The sequence below is a fragment of the Platalea leucorodia genome (assembly GCF_965183815.1).
Source record: "Platalea leucorodia genome assembly, chromosome: 1".
NCBI classification, from domain to species: domain Eukaryota; kingdom Metazoa; phylum Chordata; class Aves; order Pelecaniformes; family Threskiornithidae; genus Platalea; species Platalea leucorodia.
Window position 1 is genome coordinate 23769703 of NC_138823.1, and position 14408 is coordinate 23784110.

A 14408-nucleotide genomic window follows, 5' to 3' on the forward strand; every position below is an offset into this window, starting at 1 on the left:
CAGAGATCATGGGCTTACAGTTTAAGCAAAGTACTGGAATGTTTTTCATTCATTTAAAGAGTGAAGAGGAGGAGCTCTGCAAGCCACTGCCACTGAAGTACTCTCAAAGTGCGTTACAGAAAGAGGAAGGTGTTTGCCACGAGTGAGTTGGCAAATGTAGATTTTTACAAGTAATGCATGTTGCACGTTTTGCTGGCACGGGGTGGGGGATGTTTCTTTTTCTTGGTTTTGTTTTAGTTTCCATTTCTCGGTGGTGGCAGTTTCGCTCGTAGTAGTCTTACTGATGCTTAGGTTCCGGTACTGAGCAATCTTCTCAAGTACTGAGCAATCTGATATTGTTCCGTTGTTCCGATGTGTTGCTTTAAAATAGGGACAGTTACTTCAGTTTTCCTGAATGTTCTTGGAAATATTGTAGTTTTGCAGAACTGGTGGTGTATCCTATGTAGCAGCGACTGGGTGGTTTATTACAACTTGTTGGGTTCATTAATATTTTTGTAGTGGAAAGACCAGTCCCATTAGTGATTCTGTCTCACAATCTAGCCATTCTCTCCTTTTTCTAGCGCTGTTTGGTAGCCATTGAACTTACTGAGAAGGCAGAGACAGCAGCATATATTTACTGTAAAATTAAACTGTCCATGGTTAGTGCAAATTTAGGACTAGTTTAAGAAGTGACAGAACTTGCACCTAGCTCTATGGTTTGAATTATTCAAGCTCACTCCTGGCTTCTGCAGGTGTGAAGGTGTGATACAACAGATCAGCGTATGACACTGAGTTACCATTGTACGCAGTACAGTGAGAGACAACTGACTTCTAATAAATAAAAGTAAATTATTCTTACAGAATCACATAATATAAGCATTCATTCTGAAAAGGGAACCGTTCGGTTAGATTTTCTTATCCTGTACTAGCCCACGTGTCATTGAAGAAGAGGCTTACAGCATAATGTCTAAAATTATTAATAAAAGTACACTGTTCTCAGGCTATATCCATGTTGTATAAATTTAGGGAAAATGTATTCTTATATTATGTCTTTCTAATGAGAATTCTTCTTGCTTGGGAGGATGTCTTTGAATTTACTTTTTTTCACAAAACTAATTTTCTATCAAAGTACGAAGTTATTAACAGCAAAACTTTTTTTTTAAACAGAAGTAAAATTTAAAAGATACATTTTCAGTAGATAGTGATGCATTTTTAGAAGCAGTCATTTACTGAAACAAATTAGATTTATTTAACTCCAGTAGTAGTAATCTATAGGGATATTCAGAATGCTCATTTTGCAATACTTTTATGTCTTGTTACTAATGCAAGTCCGTTTGTCCTAATTTGTGCCTGTGACATTAATGCTTAATGGTGAGTGTACCAGCTTTTAGGCAGATTCAGAGTTGTTATCAGATTCACCTTTCAGAAGCAATTTAAAGAGAATAGCTAATGGTTTGGAATTTTGTTTCTAAATCCACTGCATTAGATATTCATTGCAGCAATAAGCTTTTTGATACGTACTGTGGCCAGAAATGTAACCACAGTTTGTTTATTCAAAAATATCTAATTAAGACGACTATTTTAATTTTTTTCCAAGTTTTGTTAGACAGGAAATTTTGCTAAATTGGGTTAAATTTGAGGCAAGAACGTATCATTTGGGGACTGGCATTTTAAAGATGGTGTATAGTTCAGCTTTGTATGCAGCTCGTATCTGGGATAGGTTAGGTAGCCATATGTGAAATAGAATTGCGTTTGTAGAAAAAAATCTTTTTAATCACAAAGATAAATCAAACCAGATGGTCCAGGTTTTGTTGTTTTTTTTTTTTTTTTTGCGAATGCATTTGCTTAGTCCACAATCTCCAAGCATTGGGAAGAAGGATTTGTTGGGTTTTTTTTCTTTCTTACTGTGAAATACTAAGGTTTCACTCTAGTCTTCTACACTTTAGCAATCAATTCTGAAAGATTCTAGTGATAATAAATTCTGAATTGGAATTACTTCCAGTTACACTTTCTGATAACTGCTAATCTCTGTGTTTCCTTTCCTGAGAAGATAAGGCAGTGATGGTTTTTTTCCTGGTATTATTAGCTAATGTTTAATCAGAGCTGTATGTGAAGTGACGGGGAATTCTGTAACGCTTTACCAGATATAGACATCTGGTATGAAAATCTAAACATTAGCTTACATTTAACAGAGCATGCCATACTGTTTCTCAAATAGCACAAGTCTCTTCCAGTATAATATTCTGTTGTTGATTTATGTTAGGCCTTGTTTTATTAAACAGGTTTAAACACTCAAATATTATTTTACAAGTGAACCACGATCTTTTTATCAAGTACAAGTAGGGTTTTGTGCTGCTGATATGCTGTTACTATGGCTGATAATTGGAGGTTTTTAAATGATTTATGATCTTGCTTTGGGGAAGATTTAGTGCAGAATGTAAAGGTCACAATCACATTGTACAGAAACTGGGCCCGATATTTTTCTCAGCAAAGATGGGACTAGCAGAGTTGAAGAAGAATTCTCGCATCATTTATGATTTGGGTGGGAAATGGGCAAGAAAATTGAAATTGCTGTCAGCTGGGAATCCTAGCTGTGCAACACTCAGGGGTTTTGTAACATATTCATTGGAAATACAAGTAAGTACATTGTCCTTTCTTTCTGTGTAGGGTTATAAGAAAGCTGTTAGTGCCCTAAATGACACCAGTCTTGCATGAAATGTTTTATGGTACATCAGTGAACTGGCCTTTTGCTATTGGAGATGGTTGTGGAAAAGGCTGCTTGAGCCAGTAATATACTGTCACGTGCTTAAAAACATACTTGCAGCCTAGGGGAATGTACTCTGCTTAAAATCATTCCTTATACAGATACCAGGATGTAGAAGTTATTCCTATCTTTTTCTTTTCTGCATCCAAGAAAGAAAAAACAAAATTGTGCATTCCTGCACTGGGGAACTAGACAGTGTTGATACATGTAGCAGAATTTGTCCAGATAGGAAATACAACCTAGTGAAATTTAAATATGATTTATTAACCTCAACAGCCCCAAATGCTACAGCTGTTAATCAGACCCGTGTGTAAACATTTTGAAATTACTTCTGTAGGTACTTTGATCTTGAATTTGATCTAAAACATGGGGGTAGAGCTATATAGACATTATAAACTCTCAAAAAAAGGAGAGGTTTTAAATCGAATTCTTTGGCTACTGGCCATGTTTCCATTCTCCCAGCTGAATGAGTGCACTGGTGTGGAAGGATACCTTATATAGATGAGAAAATTTAAATCTGCCTATAGCAATCTTAATAAGAGGTTCAGATAGTTGATCAGAACGCTGCTACATCATGGGCCCAAAATACAAACCCTGGGCAAGTGAAAGATACTGTTTCAAGGGAAGTTTCGGTTCAGTTTCCATTCAAAGCTTATCTAGAAAAATCACTTTTCCTTCCTGTCACTTGAACTCTGTATTGATGTTTCTTCTAAGGATTTTTACTGGTTTATATGATTTTTTTTTTTCTTTTTTGCCTCCTTTTTGAGGCAGTGCAAAGCTTTGCTGTCCAGTCTCCTAAATGTTTTCATTTCTTCTTACCATTGCCTCATGCACATTTTACCATCCTCTTGCATAGTCATTCTCTTTTTCCTTATTGTTTTCAAGTCATCTTTTCTGTGTCCCATAAGCACACAGTGTCATCATACCCTCATTATTTGACTCATCCTTAAGATAGTCTTCTGCAAAACTTAAATCATAGTTCATTAAATATTCTATAGCAAGAAATCCATGGTGAAACAACATTTATGTTCCTCTTTTAGGTCCTGACACAGAAAAGGACTTAATCCTTTATTTAATATTAAGCCAGAGAAACTACATTTGTGCTTCTTCATACTGGGGTTCTAGTTGAACTCACAATAGCTCCGTACTTGATTTTACCATTGTCCTCCTTGTACCCATTTCCACTTTTCACTTTCAGGTGGGTAATTTCACGTACTACACTCAGTTTTCCATAGTTCCTGTTGCTATTCTTGTTTGTTCACTAGTTTGTGTATCTGTGGCACTATAAAAATAATGTTCTGCAAAGAGTATTGAAAAATATGTTTCTTGCAGAATGAAGGAATTAGTAATCAAGCATTTTCAGCAACTGACTGCACTTTGTGCATCAAAGTTCAAATTCAGATGGTGGAAATCCCACTGGAGTAGCTTTGCTTATAGCTAGTAAGAACTGCAGTTAGAGTCACTGTATCTGTTAACTGAATTGTTTATAGTTTTCCGTCTGACGAAAGGTGGTTATTCTCTCTTTCAGTTCTGATCTGCAGTGGTTTGCCCTTTAATATGAATACTAGTATATGTGATCTCTTACTAGGTGAAAGTTAATCTCCTGTTTTGCATTTGTGGCATTGATCTTATCAGTTTTCTGTAATAACAAAGCTTTGCTGCTGTTTCCAGAGGTGTGAGTAATACTAAAAGGAGCTCTTTCCATACTACCAGAAGGCAATGCAGTGCATGAAGTGAATATGCAGGACGTGAAGATTTCAGAGTTGGTTTATAAGCTGGTTTGCATTCTTGTTTGGGAACCTGAGCAGCCTACAGAATATTTGCATTGTGTTTGTTTGCCTGGTTTCACCATCATTTCTTCCCACTTTTACTTGCAGGTTAGTCACCTACTCCAGAGAGAATCAGAACAATGTCCTACGTTTTTGTGAACGACTCTTCCCAGACAAATGTGCCGCTGCTGCAGGCTTGCATTGATGGAGATTTTAACTATTCCAAACGACTGTTAGAGAGCGGTTTCGACCCAAATATTCGTGACAGCCGAGGCCGAACTGGCCTTCACCTCGCTGCAGCCAGAGGAAATGTAGACATCTGTCAACTGTTGCATAAATTTGGTGCTGACCTACTGGCCACTGATTACCAAGGTAACACAGCCCTTCACCTGTGTGGGCATGTGGATACCATCCAGTTCCTAGTTTCTAATGGACTTAAAATTGATATTTGGTAAGTCACTTTTTTTTTTTTTTACAGCACATATTTTATAATATATTAGTCTTCTGTTGCCAGAGCCTTGCATGTAAATCTGCTATTGCTGAAATGCTGTATTTGGTGCAATTCAACTTTTTAAAGATATCTCTTAATAAAAACATAAAACAAGAAGGCAGGAAAACAGTAAGAGGCCACTTCTGCTAGTCTGTTCAACAAGCAAAGCAAATAAAAATAGCAGCTGCTGGTGTGGGCTGCTGTATCTAATTCTTCCTCACTGATGACATTGCTATCCTGGTTTGGCCAGACGGCCAGGTGTGGGTGGTTGGCACCAAAGAAAAAAATCACATTAACTACTTGAAAAGAATTTTCTCCACCACAGTTCTATTGTTTTAATTGTTGTACTGTATAAGACAAAGAAAATACAGTATGTGTGTGTGTCAGTTCATTCCCATACTCCTTTGATAACAATGCTTCCTTTCAGTGTTTTCCCCCTCCCTCAAAGTCTGTGACTCGGTCCTTCTTTTAAATATTGTATATTCTTTCCTTCTGGCTTCCAGCAGCTGTCAGATGTCAGTGCTCAGATGTAAGCTCTCAAGCTGCAAAATAACTAGCTGTTTCATTGCAGTAACTGAATTATTTTGTTTGTGGAACTTTCTGCATATTCACAACGCATGCAAAAATGAGTGGTAACTTCAAAACCTTAGAGTTTTTTAATCTGTCCCTTTTTCACCTGTCCCTCATTAATGTTTTCAACTCAGCAAAACTAGTTATTGGCAGACCAGATTCTTTATGGGTTGTCGGTTGGGGTTTTTTTTCCTCATTTCAAACAACTCTGGTGAAAATCCCTAGTCTGAAGGCAGCTCTGGTCCTGTTCAGTATTATTTTAATAGTAGCAGAGGGACCATCTGTATTTTATTTCATTTTTGCCTGATGTCCTAATACGCACATGGAAAAGGAACTACGAGGAGCCAGATTGCACAATTCCTTCTTGAAATTAAGCTTAATCTTGAACATTGCCATAAATCTACTGTTTATTTTTTGTTATAACACCCAGAGATTCCAATTAGATTAGAAGACTAGGAATTTTGATTTTATTTAGAGGAAAAAAGAGTTGTGCAACTTCAAACCTAAATATACTGATTTTCTTCTATAGCCAGTTATGCTATAACCTGTATAGACAGGAATTTCTTATTGTCTGATATGACAGAAAATAGTTCTGAGGACTTACTAAATTGTAGTGTGTTATGCTGAGTTGTCTTGTTACAAATTTCTATATTAAACGTTTCTTTTCTTCTCATGTCCTTTTGTGGGGTTATTTTAGCAATCACCAAGGTGCAACACCGCTTGTTCTTGCAAAACGAAGGGGTGTGAATAAAGATGTGATTAGACTGCTGGAATCTTTAGAGGAGCAAGAGGTGAAAGGATTTAACAGAGGAGCTCACTCAAAGCTGGAAACAATGCAAACTGCTGAAAGCGAAAGGTATTTACAAAACAAAAGTAATTACAAGGAGAAATAATGTTTATTGCTTTTAGATTTTTGTGATTGACTTGATTGTTTATTCCTCAAAACATAATATCAAATTTGGCCTGGTATTATCAGACCAAATCAAAATAAAATTTTAGATTTTGGAAAAATCTCTTTAAACAGATCAAATGTAAGAAAAAAAAGAACTTTTTCTATTGAGAATTTCATTTTACAGTGAAAATTTTTAAAAATAATTACTCATTTTCCATTACAGACTCCCAAAAATAAATATTCTACCACTTATCACAAAGCCAAAGGGAAAATGGGGTGAAATGCAAAACGCCAGTATCACAGGCTAACCGAACATCCTTTTGATAAGATGGATTGTCTATGCAAAGAAGGGATAGCAGACTTTTCATCTATCTGAACTTGAATAAAGAATTTTATATGGTGCCATATATGAAGCTTCTCTCGGTAGTATTCCTGGAAAAGATGAAGAATAAAATAAGAATTTCATGGTGACTAAAGAGATAGTTAAAGGAGAACTGAAGATTTCAGGAAAACTGCTGACAATTTCAGAGAAAGTATTGGGTTAGAGGGAAGTTACTAATGAATTCCTAAAGGCCTGGTTCTGGGACTGTGCTTACTTATAATTTTCCTAAATGATTCTGGCATAGGAAGTAGTAGCATGTTAGTGATACTAAGAAGTGAGATATAGGCAACGCAGAGGAAAATTGGGATGGCATAGACAAAAACCTGGACTGACAAGGGAGAGAAAATTAGTAGGAATAAATTGTGATTCAGCAGCACAAAATGCAACTTAATTTACCTACAGCTGTATGCCATAAAATGGAAGTTCCTCAGTGGAAAATGAGGTTATAGGAGAAAAGGCTTGAGGTCAGTTCCAGGAGTTGATGCTACCACTTACCGTTGCCTTACCAAAGGCAATGAAGTCCTGCAATGGGCAAAACGAGATATTTCCACTACATAAAGAAAACTGTCAGTGCTGTTGTAAAAAGCAACGGTAACTTCTGCTGTGTGGTACGTTTTATCGTGCTGTTTAGCCCCATTCAAAAAGTTTGATTTATCCTTTAAGAAGCGTGGAGAAGCGTTACTTCAGCGCTCAAGGGAATAGAGCGTCTCCTTGTGAAAGGAGGCAACTAGAGCTCGTTTTAGCCTGGCAGAGTGAAGGCTGAGAGGTGTGTGGTTGCTGAACAAGAAATACTGGTTTTGAACAACATAAAATAACTGTTTATGACAAAAGATTATGATAGCACAAGAGGCAAAGGATACAGATAAACCACAAATACTTTTTTGATTGAAAATTGGGAATGTTTTTTTACAATGAGCTTCCAAGACAGCCTTCTTGTAGGATTTAGATGAGGCAAGAACCCTTGCAAGTTTCAAAGGAGGCTAATTCTCTTGCAGAAGTCATTGAATTGCCAGTAAACACGACAGAACATGGGACTGAGATTAATAATGCAAGAGATCTTTCCAGTACTGTTTTGTTTTGAATTTGTATTGGAGACAGGATATCGACATTGTTTGGAATACTTGCTCTTATGCTGAATTTATTCAAATTTATAGTTTTTTGTATTGTCTAATAATGATCATGAACTGTGACTGCTGGAACATAATGTCACAAAAGACAGGGAGTTTTGTCACGTAATTGTTGTTCAGTTTGTGTCAAAATGTACACAGCCTGTTCTGTACATGAAAATTAAACTGTGTAGGTGGAGTTGTTATCTAAGTTGAGTAAACAGAAAAGGTGAAAGCAACAAAATTACAGAAATCATGCCAAATACTCCCAGTGAGCAGATTGGAAGTTAGTTCTTATACATCAGAATAAGAACTTACACTTTCCCACTCATCAGAGAGACTGTTTTAAGCCCTGAAATAGAAAATTTAATATTATTCTCAAAATGACATGGGTATAAATTACAAGAATTTGTGCGTGTTACCTTTCTGAGTTAACTAAATTTTATTGAAAGCTGCTTGTCACACAGAAATGCATTTATGCTGTTTTTGTTTAAACATATGGACCGACAGCTCAGCCCCACTTAAATTCCAATTTTTGATTTGATAGTGTCCCTTTAATGAACATAGCTTCCTTTCTGTTATTTGACCTTCATAAATGTTATATTGTTTGCTTTGGCAAGGAAGTCAGCAGCTCTCCTTGGGGAGAGGCACAGAGACATAAACAGTGCACTACCCAGCTTGTTTGTGAATGTGTTTAAAATGTCTGAAATACATTATTTTTAAAATAACAAATAACAGATGCCTACAGCAGCAAAAGCAAGTGAGCTTGTGTGCTGTTTGCTTTGTAAATAAATAATGTCTTTGCAACGGTTGGCTTTTCAGACCTCCACAGTTTCACTCCTCCCTCTTAGTATTATTTTCACATTTTAGAGACACTTAGATGAATGTCTTCTGTCCTCTCCCCCTCCTCCCCAACTCTCTTACATTATGTATGAACCTATGGAGAAATAATGGTTGCTCTTTCTAAAAACAGTCTCTGCCTTAAGTTTTCTGCTCCTTATTGCATACAGTTGCTGCTGCTCTGGAAGCAGAGGTCAAAGCTAAGTTCCCGAGTCAAATTTATTTTCTCTTCCTTTGCGCTCCTCCCAGTGAGGAGTGGCACCGTGCTGTCAGGAGGCAGAGCTCACTCTGTCCATCGTTCAGCACAGACGATCTGTCCATCTGCACAGCCCAGCATGACCTGTGACTGTGCCCACAAGTGCATCCAAATGTGAACTTCCACGTTGTGTTGGAAACAGAAGAGAACATCTGTCTGGGCTGTGTGGCACAAACTCTTCTGTAGGATGCGTTGCTGCATTACCATTTCTTAAGCAGCTGTAATTCATAATAAGAAAAAATATCTTGAATAACATTGACTTTAATTGGGTTGTAATATAAAATAGCAAAGGTGTTTTCTACGTACCCTTTTCTATTTAATGAGCAAGCATGTTATCTTTTCACTTAAATTGCATTGCACCTTTATTTAACCTCTCTGTGGTTACGTATTAACTAGTTAGTACTTAATGAGTGAGTAGTTCTGTTCTACACCAATGGCTGTCTTTTATTAAACCCTTTGTTTTGCTTGGGAAATCATAATAAGCAAGGAAGACGACTAAATCCTGCAGCTATGGGCAAGCAAAAATAGCATTACAGCAAGGTAAATATTTAAAAAAACAAAAAAGACAAGCTATTTAATAGGCAATTTCTGAAATCTTCGGCATGTGACGCTGGAATACTCAGCAAGCTATGGGAGTTTAGGCTAATTATTCTTCAGTGGCTGTACTTTCTAAGAAAAAATACCATATGAATAGTGTGAAGTTTTCCCATGGTGTAATCTTAGAAGAGAGATTCATAAATGAGACCTTTTTCTGATAACAATCATTTGTCAATTTATTATTGTCACCAAGAACAATAGCATTTCCACAGTCAGTTTTGACTTGGAAATTGCTTTTCCATGAAATGTTTTATTATTGCTATAAGAGATATCTAGGAATATTGTAACGGAAAGCAATTAGAAGGGAGGAAAAAAATTGTGTTTTCTCTGCTTACCTTCTGCTATTGACATCATTGTGTACGTAGTTGGTTTCACCATTTCCTTTCCATGCTTGTCAGAGCCTGATCCTGTAAACACCTGTGTATGTAATTGCACTCAAGTGAGAAGTAGTAGGACTGTGCAGGTGGCTAAAATTTTACATAAGTGAAATCAAGTGATGAGAAATTTTTCCTATTCTTTGTGAGGTTTTTCATACAGCAACAGAGAAAGTTTCCTGTTATAAACCAATTGTGAAACCAGCAAAATTGGGAGAATGATACAAGAAGCCATGCAGTATTTGAAACAACTTACATTTTTTCTAAAGGTGATTCATTGTCAAGATGACTGCCTCATTCTAATTTTATGTTTGTTTCTCATTTAAAAGTGAGAGTTCCAGTCCCTGATTTATAGTCTAACAATTTAAGGGGGCATGATGGATTGATAGTGGAATGTTAAAACATCAAAGCAGTTGCCGAATGCCATATGACAGAAAACACAGTGATGACAACTTGTCTTGAAGATCAGAAAGTTTCTGAACTTCTTGTTATCCAAATTTATTGTTTTCTGTGATATTTTTATGCTGGAGAAGAGGCCTCTGTAACAAAGACATGCAGGAGAGTAGTAAAGATCACTACAGAGTTCAGAATCTAAATTATATTGGGTAAAATTTCCATTTTATTCATCAGAGTTTATTTTTAAATCATAATTTGTTTTATTAACAAGAGCTGTGCCCCTTGAGGTTTTAGTTTATGCTTCATTAGGTTTTACTAAGCCATATTTAGTAGGAATTATGAGTACTGACTTTTGAAGGCTTCTAGGTGGCAAGCCTGCAAACTCCGTGCAGTTGTACAGATATAAATATCATTCTCTTTTCACAGGTTAATAAAACATCCTTTCAACTAAATTAAGTTTAGAGTTAGGAGTCTTTTCCTGATCTACTTTGTCTTGAATTAGCAGAGGCAATGCTATAAATCTGTAGGTGGGTTTAGTTTTTAATTTAGAATGTTTCGGTTGCTCTTAGTAGGATTACTGTTGTACTTAAAGGTGCATTCTTTTGTTCTGATGTATTTTTAACTTTAATCCTTCGTAGTGCGATGGAAAGCCATTCCCTCCTTAATCCAAACCTACAGCAAGGTGAAGGAGTTCTTTCCAGTTTCCGCACGACATGGCAAGAGTTTGTGGAAGACCTGGGCTTCTGGAGGGTGCTGCTCCTCATCATTGTCATTGCTCTTCTGTCGCTTGGAATAGCGTACTATGTTAGTGGGGTGCTTCCTTTTGTAGAAAACCAGCCTGAACTGGTGCACTGAAGCAAAAGCAAAGAAGTGCACCGTGCTTTTCCCTTTCCTAATCTTATTTTGAGCTTCTTGGAATTATTCTCTTGGTGCAGGCAGTGGCAGCTGTATATACTGTTTGCCTTTTGTACTTACTATTAACCCCTTTGAAAGAGGGATTAATTCATTTCAAGTAAAACACTAAATTCTAAAGCATTCCTAAGCTACCTCTGACTTATCTTGACTTGCAAGCAAGATGTGAAGATAATCCTCTCTGTTGATAAAATATTATGATTAGAAAAGGCCTTTCATAATGAATATTAAATTCCTGAGCATGAAAAATATATCTTAGTATGGAACCAAATTTCATTTAATTTCCCTATTAGGAGAGGTAAATCTATTGTTGGATTTTTTTGTGTGTGCTTCAGTTGAAAGAAAAATATTCTTTTAAAAGTCCTCCTCAAGAAATCTGAATAATATAATAATGCATTCTGATATATAGACAATAATAAGCTGCAACTTCATAGTTCTTTTAATGCCTCCCCATAGTTTCATATCTGCTAGTTTATAAAAAGAATGAGAAATAGTTCAAGTTTTACTATGTCTTTAATGTATAGATCACTCCTTTATTTATTAGGTTAATGTAGTGTTTCTTCCCCAGATGAATTTGATGTTGTTAATACCTGCCTGAAGTAAATTTTGTAGAACAAAGCTGTTTGTTGTGCTTTGGAAATAAAGTTGTTTCAGCCTTAGGCTGAAAATCTTGCCTTTTTGTTGAAATGTTACTAAGCAAACCTTTCTTTGTAAGAGTGGTTGAAAAGTGATTTAGGTGTTCTGCTCTATATATAATAATTCTGTAAGGTCATTGTCTTTGTGAAATATGTCATGAAGGATAACTTTCTTCCTCCCGCAGGGACCAGAGTGAACCATATAATTGTATTGTTTTCATGTTTGTGGAGAGGACTTGATTGAATAGAATTCCTTTCTAGAATTGTTTTCCATTTCAGTTGTTTTCAGACAGCACTTACAGGCTTATGAATTATTTTCTGAGTATGCAGAGTAAAAGTATTTTAAATGTTAATATTTAGGAACATTGTATGAAATGAAACCTTGACCCATTCTGTAGCTAGCTGTGAAATCCTTTGTTTGTAAATAACTTAGGGATATGAATTAGTTAGATACTCTTCTGTGAAGGCTAGAAAGGTACTACAGAGTAAGCTGGAGGTTTTCAAAGAAAGTGGATTCTCTCCTCCCATGCTGATGAGACATCTCACTATCTTTGTTGCCATTTCTTTGAAAATCCCAAACAAAATGAATTCTGCAAACCTAATGAATTGCCTTTTTTTTACTTAGCCACTCCTAAATTGTTGCTAAATAACATCAAACATTTATAAAATTATAAATTACAGTAAGTATTGATAGAAGTAACCTACATCTCTCTGTTTTGCTACCATGTATATTTTTCTTTCTTGTTTATGGGTTTGAGTGAAGAGGGTTGTTGTCTTTGTTTTGATGTGTGCTTCACTGAGCCAGGCCCCATTCTAAATTGCGTCTGAATAATTCTTGATCTCATTTCTTAAGTTAGAGGTTAATGAAACGATACTTTTCTAGCAGCTGCAATGCTGCAGAAAGGAAAGCCTTTTAAAAAACAAAAAAAAAAAACCAACAAAAAACCAGAACATACTCCTCTTCTGAGTATTTCAATTATTGTACATCTGTTCATGAACGGAGAAATATAAACTCATAGTATACCTAAATTACAGTTAGTTCTCCAAATAAGTACACTTCTGTTAATAATACTCTGTATCTGGAATAATCACGTTGTCTTTCAGGAAGTATTATCAGCATAATTTGTAATTGTATTCTCAGTATGGGTGAATGCCACAAATAAATATATGTAGTAAATATGTTTTGGTTTATTATTACATTAGTGCAATGCTAATGATTCTACCCCATTATACTGAGTTTATTTGTTTGTTGTGCATTGATAATGGGCATTTCAGAAGTGGGGAGGTGCCCTCCCTGAGAAATTACAACCATGCTGTTGGTATAAATGAGGTTTTAGAGCATGGTTTTTTTAGATTTGCCTGGTTTATTTTCAGTATTGTTACTGAATCACAGTTGCTCTCTGTCTGTCTGTCTCTCTTATCTAAGATTTCAGGTATTGAACATGTGATCTGGAGGCCCCTCGAGATTTAAGATTGCCTATGAGGGGGTACAAAATATAACCAAGAAAACCAAGCTTGAGCCTTAAGTAGCCTTTCCTACTTTGCTGTACTTTGCTTATGCTGTATGCATAAGCAGTTTCGGAACTGCACATAGAAAAGGTTTGAAAAATCATGTGTGTCTTCCAAATTAACGTATGTCACTTTTTAAACCCAAAGAAATCCAAAGCACTGTTTGAACTTCACTGTGTAATGACTGCTACTCTTTGAAATAAGGACGTGATAAATGTCTGACTAAAAGAGGAGTTTGTTCTGTATATACCTCTGTTATTGAAAAAGGACAGCTGTGCCTTTCAATATATCTATAAACATTAACGACTTCCTTTTCAAAGGTTGATTCTAAAGAATGAATTTACCTCCTGTACGCTAGATTTCAGGGAATACAATCTGTCTTTCTTACAGGAACAGAAAGAGGACTTTAGCCTACTTCCTCTTGAAGCTGTTGTCATAGGGAGTTGTACTGTTTCAGCATAATGACATAGATCAGTTTGGATTGTCTGTAGTTCAATAAGATTTCTTTTATGTATTATTGCAGCGGTGCCTAGATACCTTGATCCAGGGACTCCATTTTGCTAGGTGCTCTTCAAATCCAAGACAGCTTGTTGTCTCAAGCTGTTCTCAGACTAATGAGCTAAAACGGACTAAGGAATTGAAAGACAAAACAATCATGGAGGGATGAAGTGATTTTTTCCAGTGTCATAAAACAACTTGGTGGACAAGATAGTGCAAGGTAAACTGGAGTGTAAAATGGATGCACATAGGCTACGCTGCAGTGGGCTGTCCCTGTGCTCACATTTACTTCATGGCAAGATCACACCTATCTTACCTCATAGTAACTCGTTCATGTCCTATCTTTTTATCTTCAAGGGCTTCTGTTTTCACTCATATTGGTAGTTTGCTTTGTAGAAGGGGATGATCTGTTTTGTGACTGTCATAGGTAGGTATTGTT

General features: G+C 36.2%; 1 protein-coding gene across 7 annotated transcripts in view; it reads left to right on the forward strand.

Annotated features, from left to right (window-relative positions):
* Positions 1 to 14408, forward strand: part of ANKRD46 (ankyrin repeat domain 46) — a 61136-nt gene that overhangs the window by 7432 nt on the left and 39296 nt on the right. For 2 of the 7 annotated variants that reach the window (XM_082313803.1, XM_082313804.1), the window contains exons 2-5: positions 3784 to 3941; positions 4621 to 4963; positions 6270 to 6428; positions 11054 to 13176. In XM_082313803.1, coding sequence (XP_082169929.1) covers positions 4653 to 4963; positions 6270 to 6428; positions 11054 to 11270 — 687 coding nt within the window. In that variant the 5' untranslated portion in view covers positions 3784 to 3941; positions 4621 to 4652 and the 3' untranslated portion in view covers positions 11271 to 13176. Of the gene's footprint in view, positions 1 to 3783; positions 3942 to 4620; positions 4964 to 6269; positions 6429 to 6687; positions 6811 to 11053; positions 13178 to 14408 lie in introns of those variants that run through there. The other 5 variants (XM_082313805.1, XM_082313806.1, XM_082313802.1 and 2 more) reach the window with 4 other exon arrangements.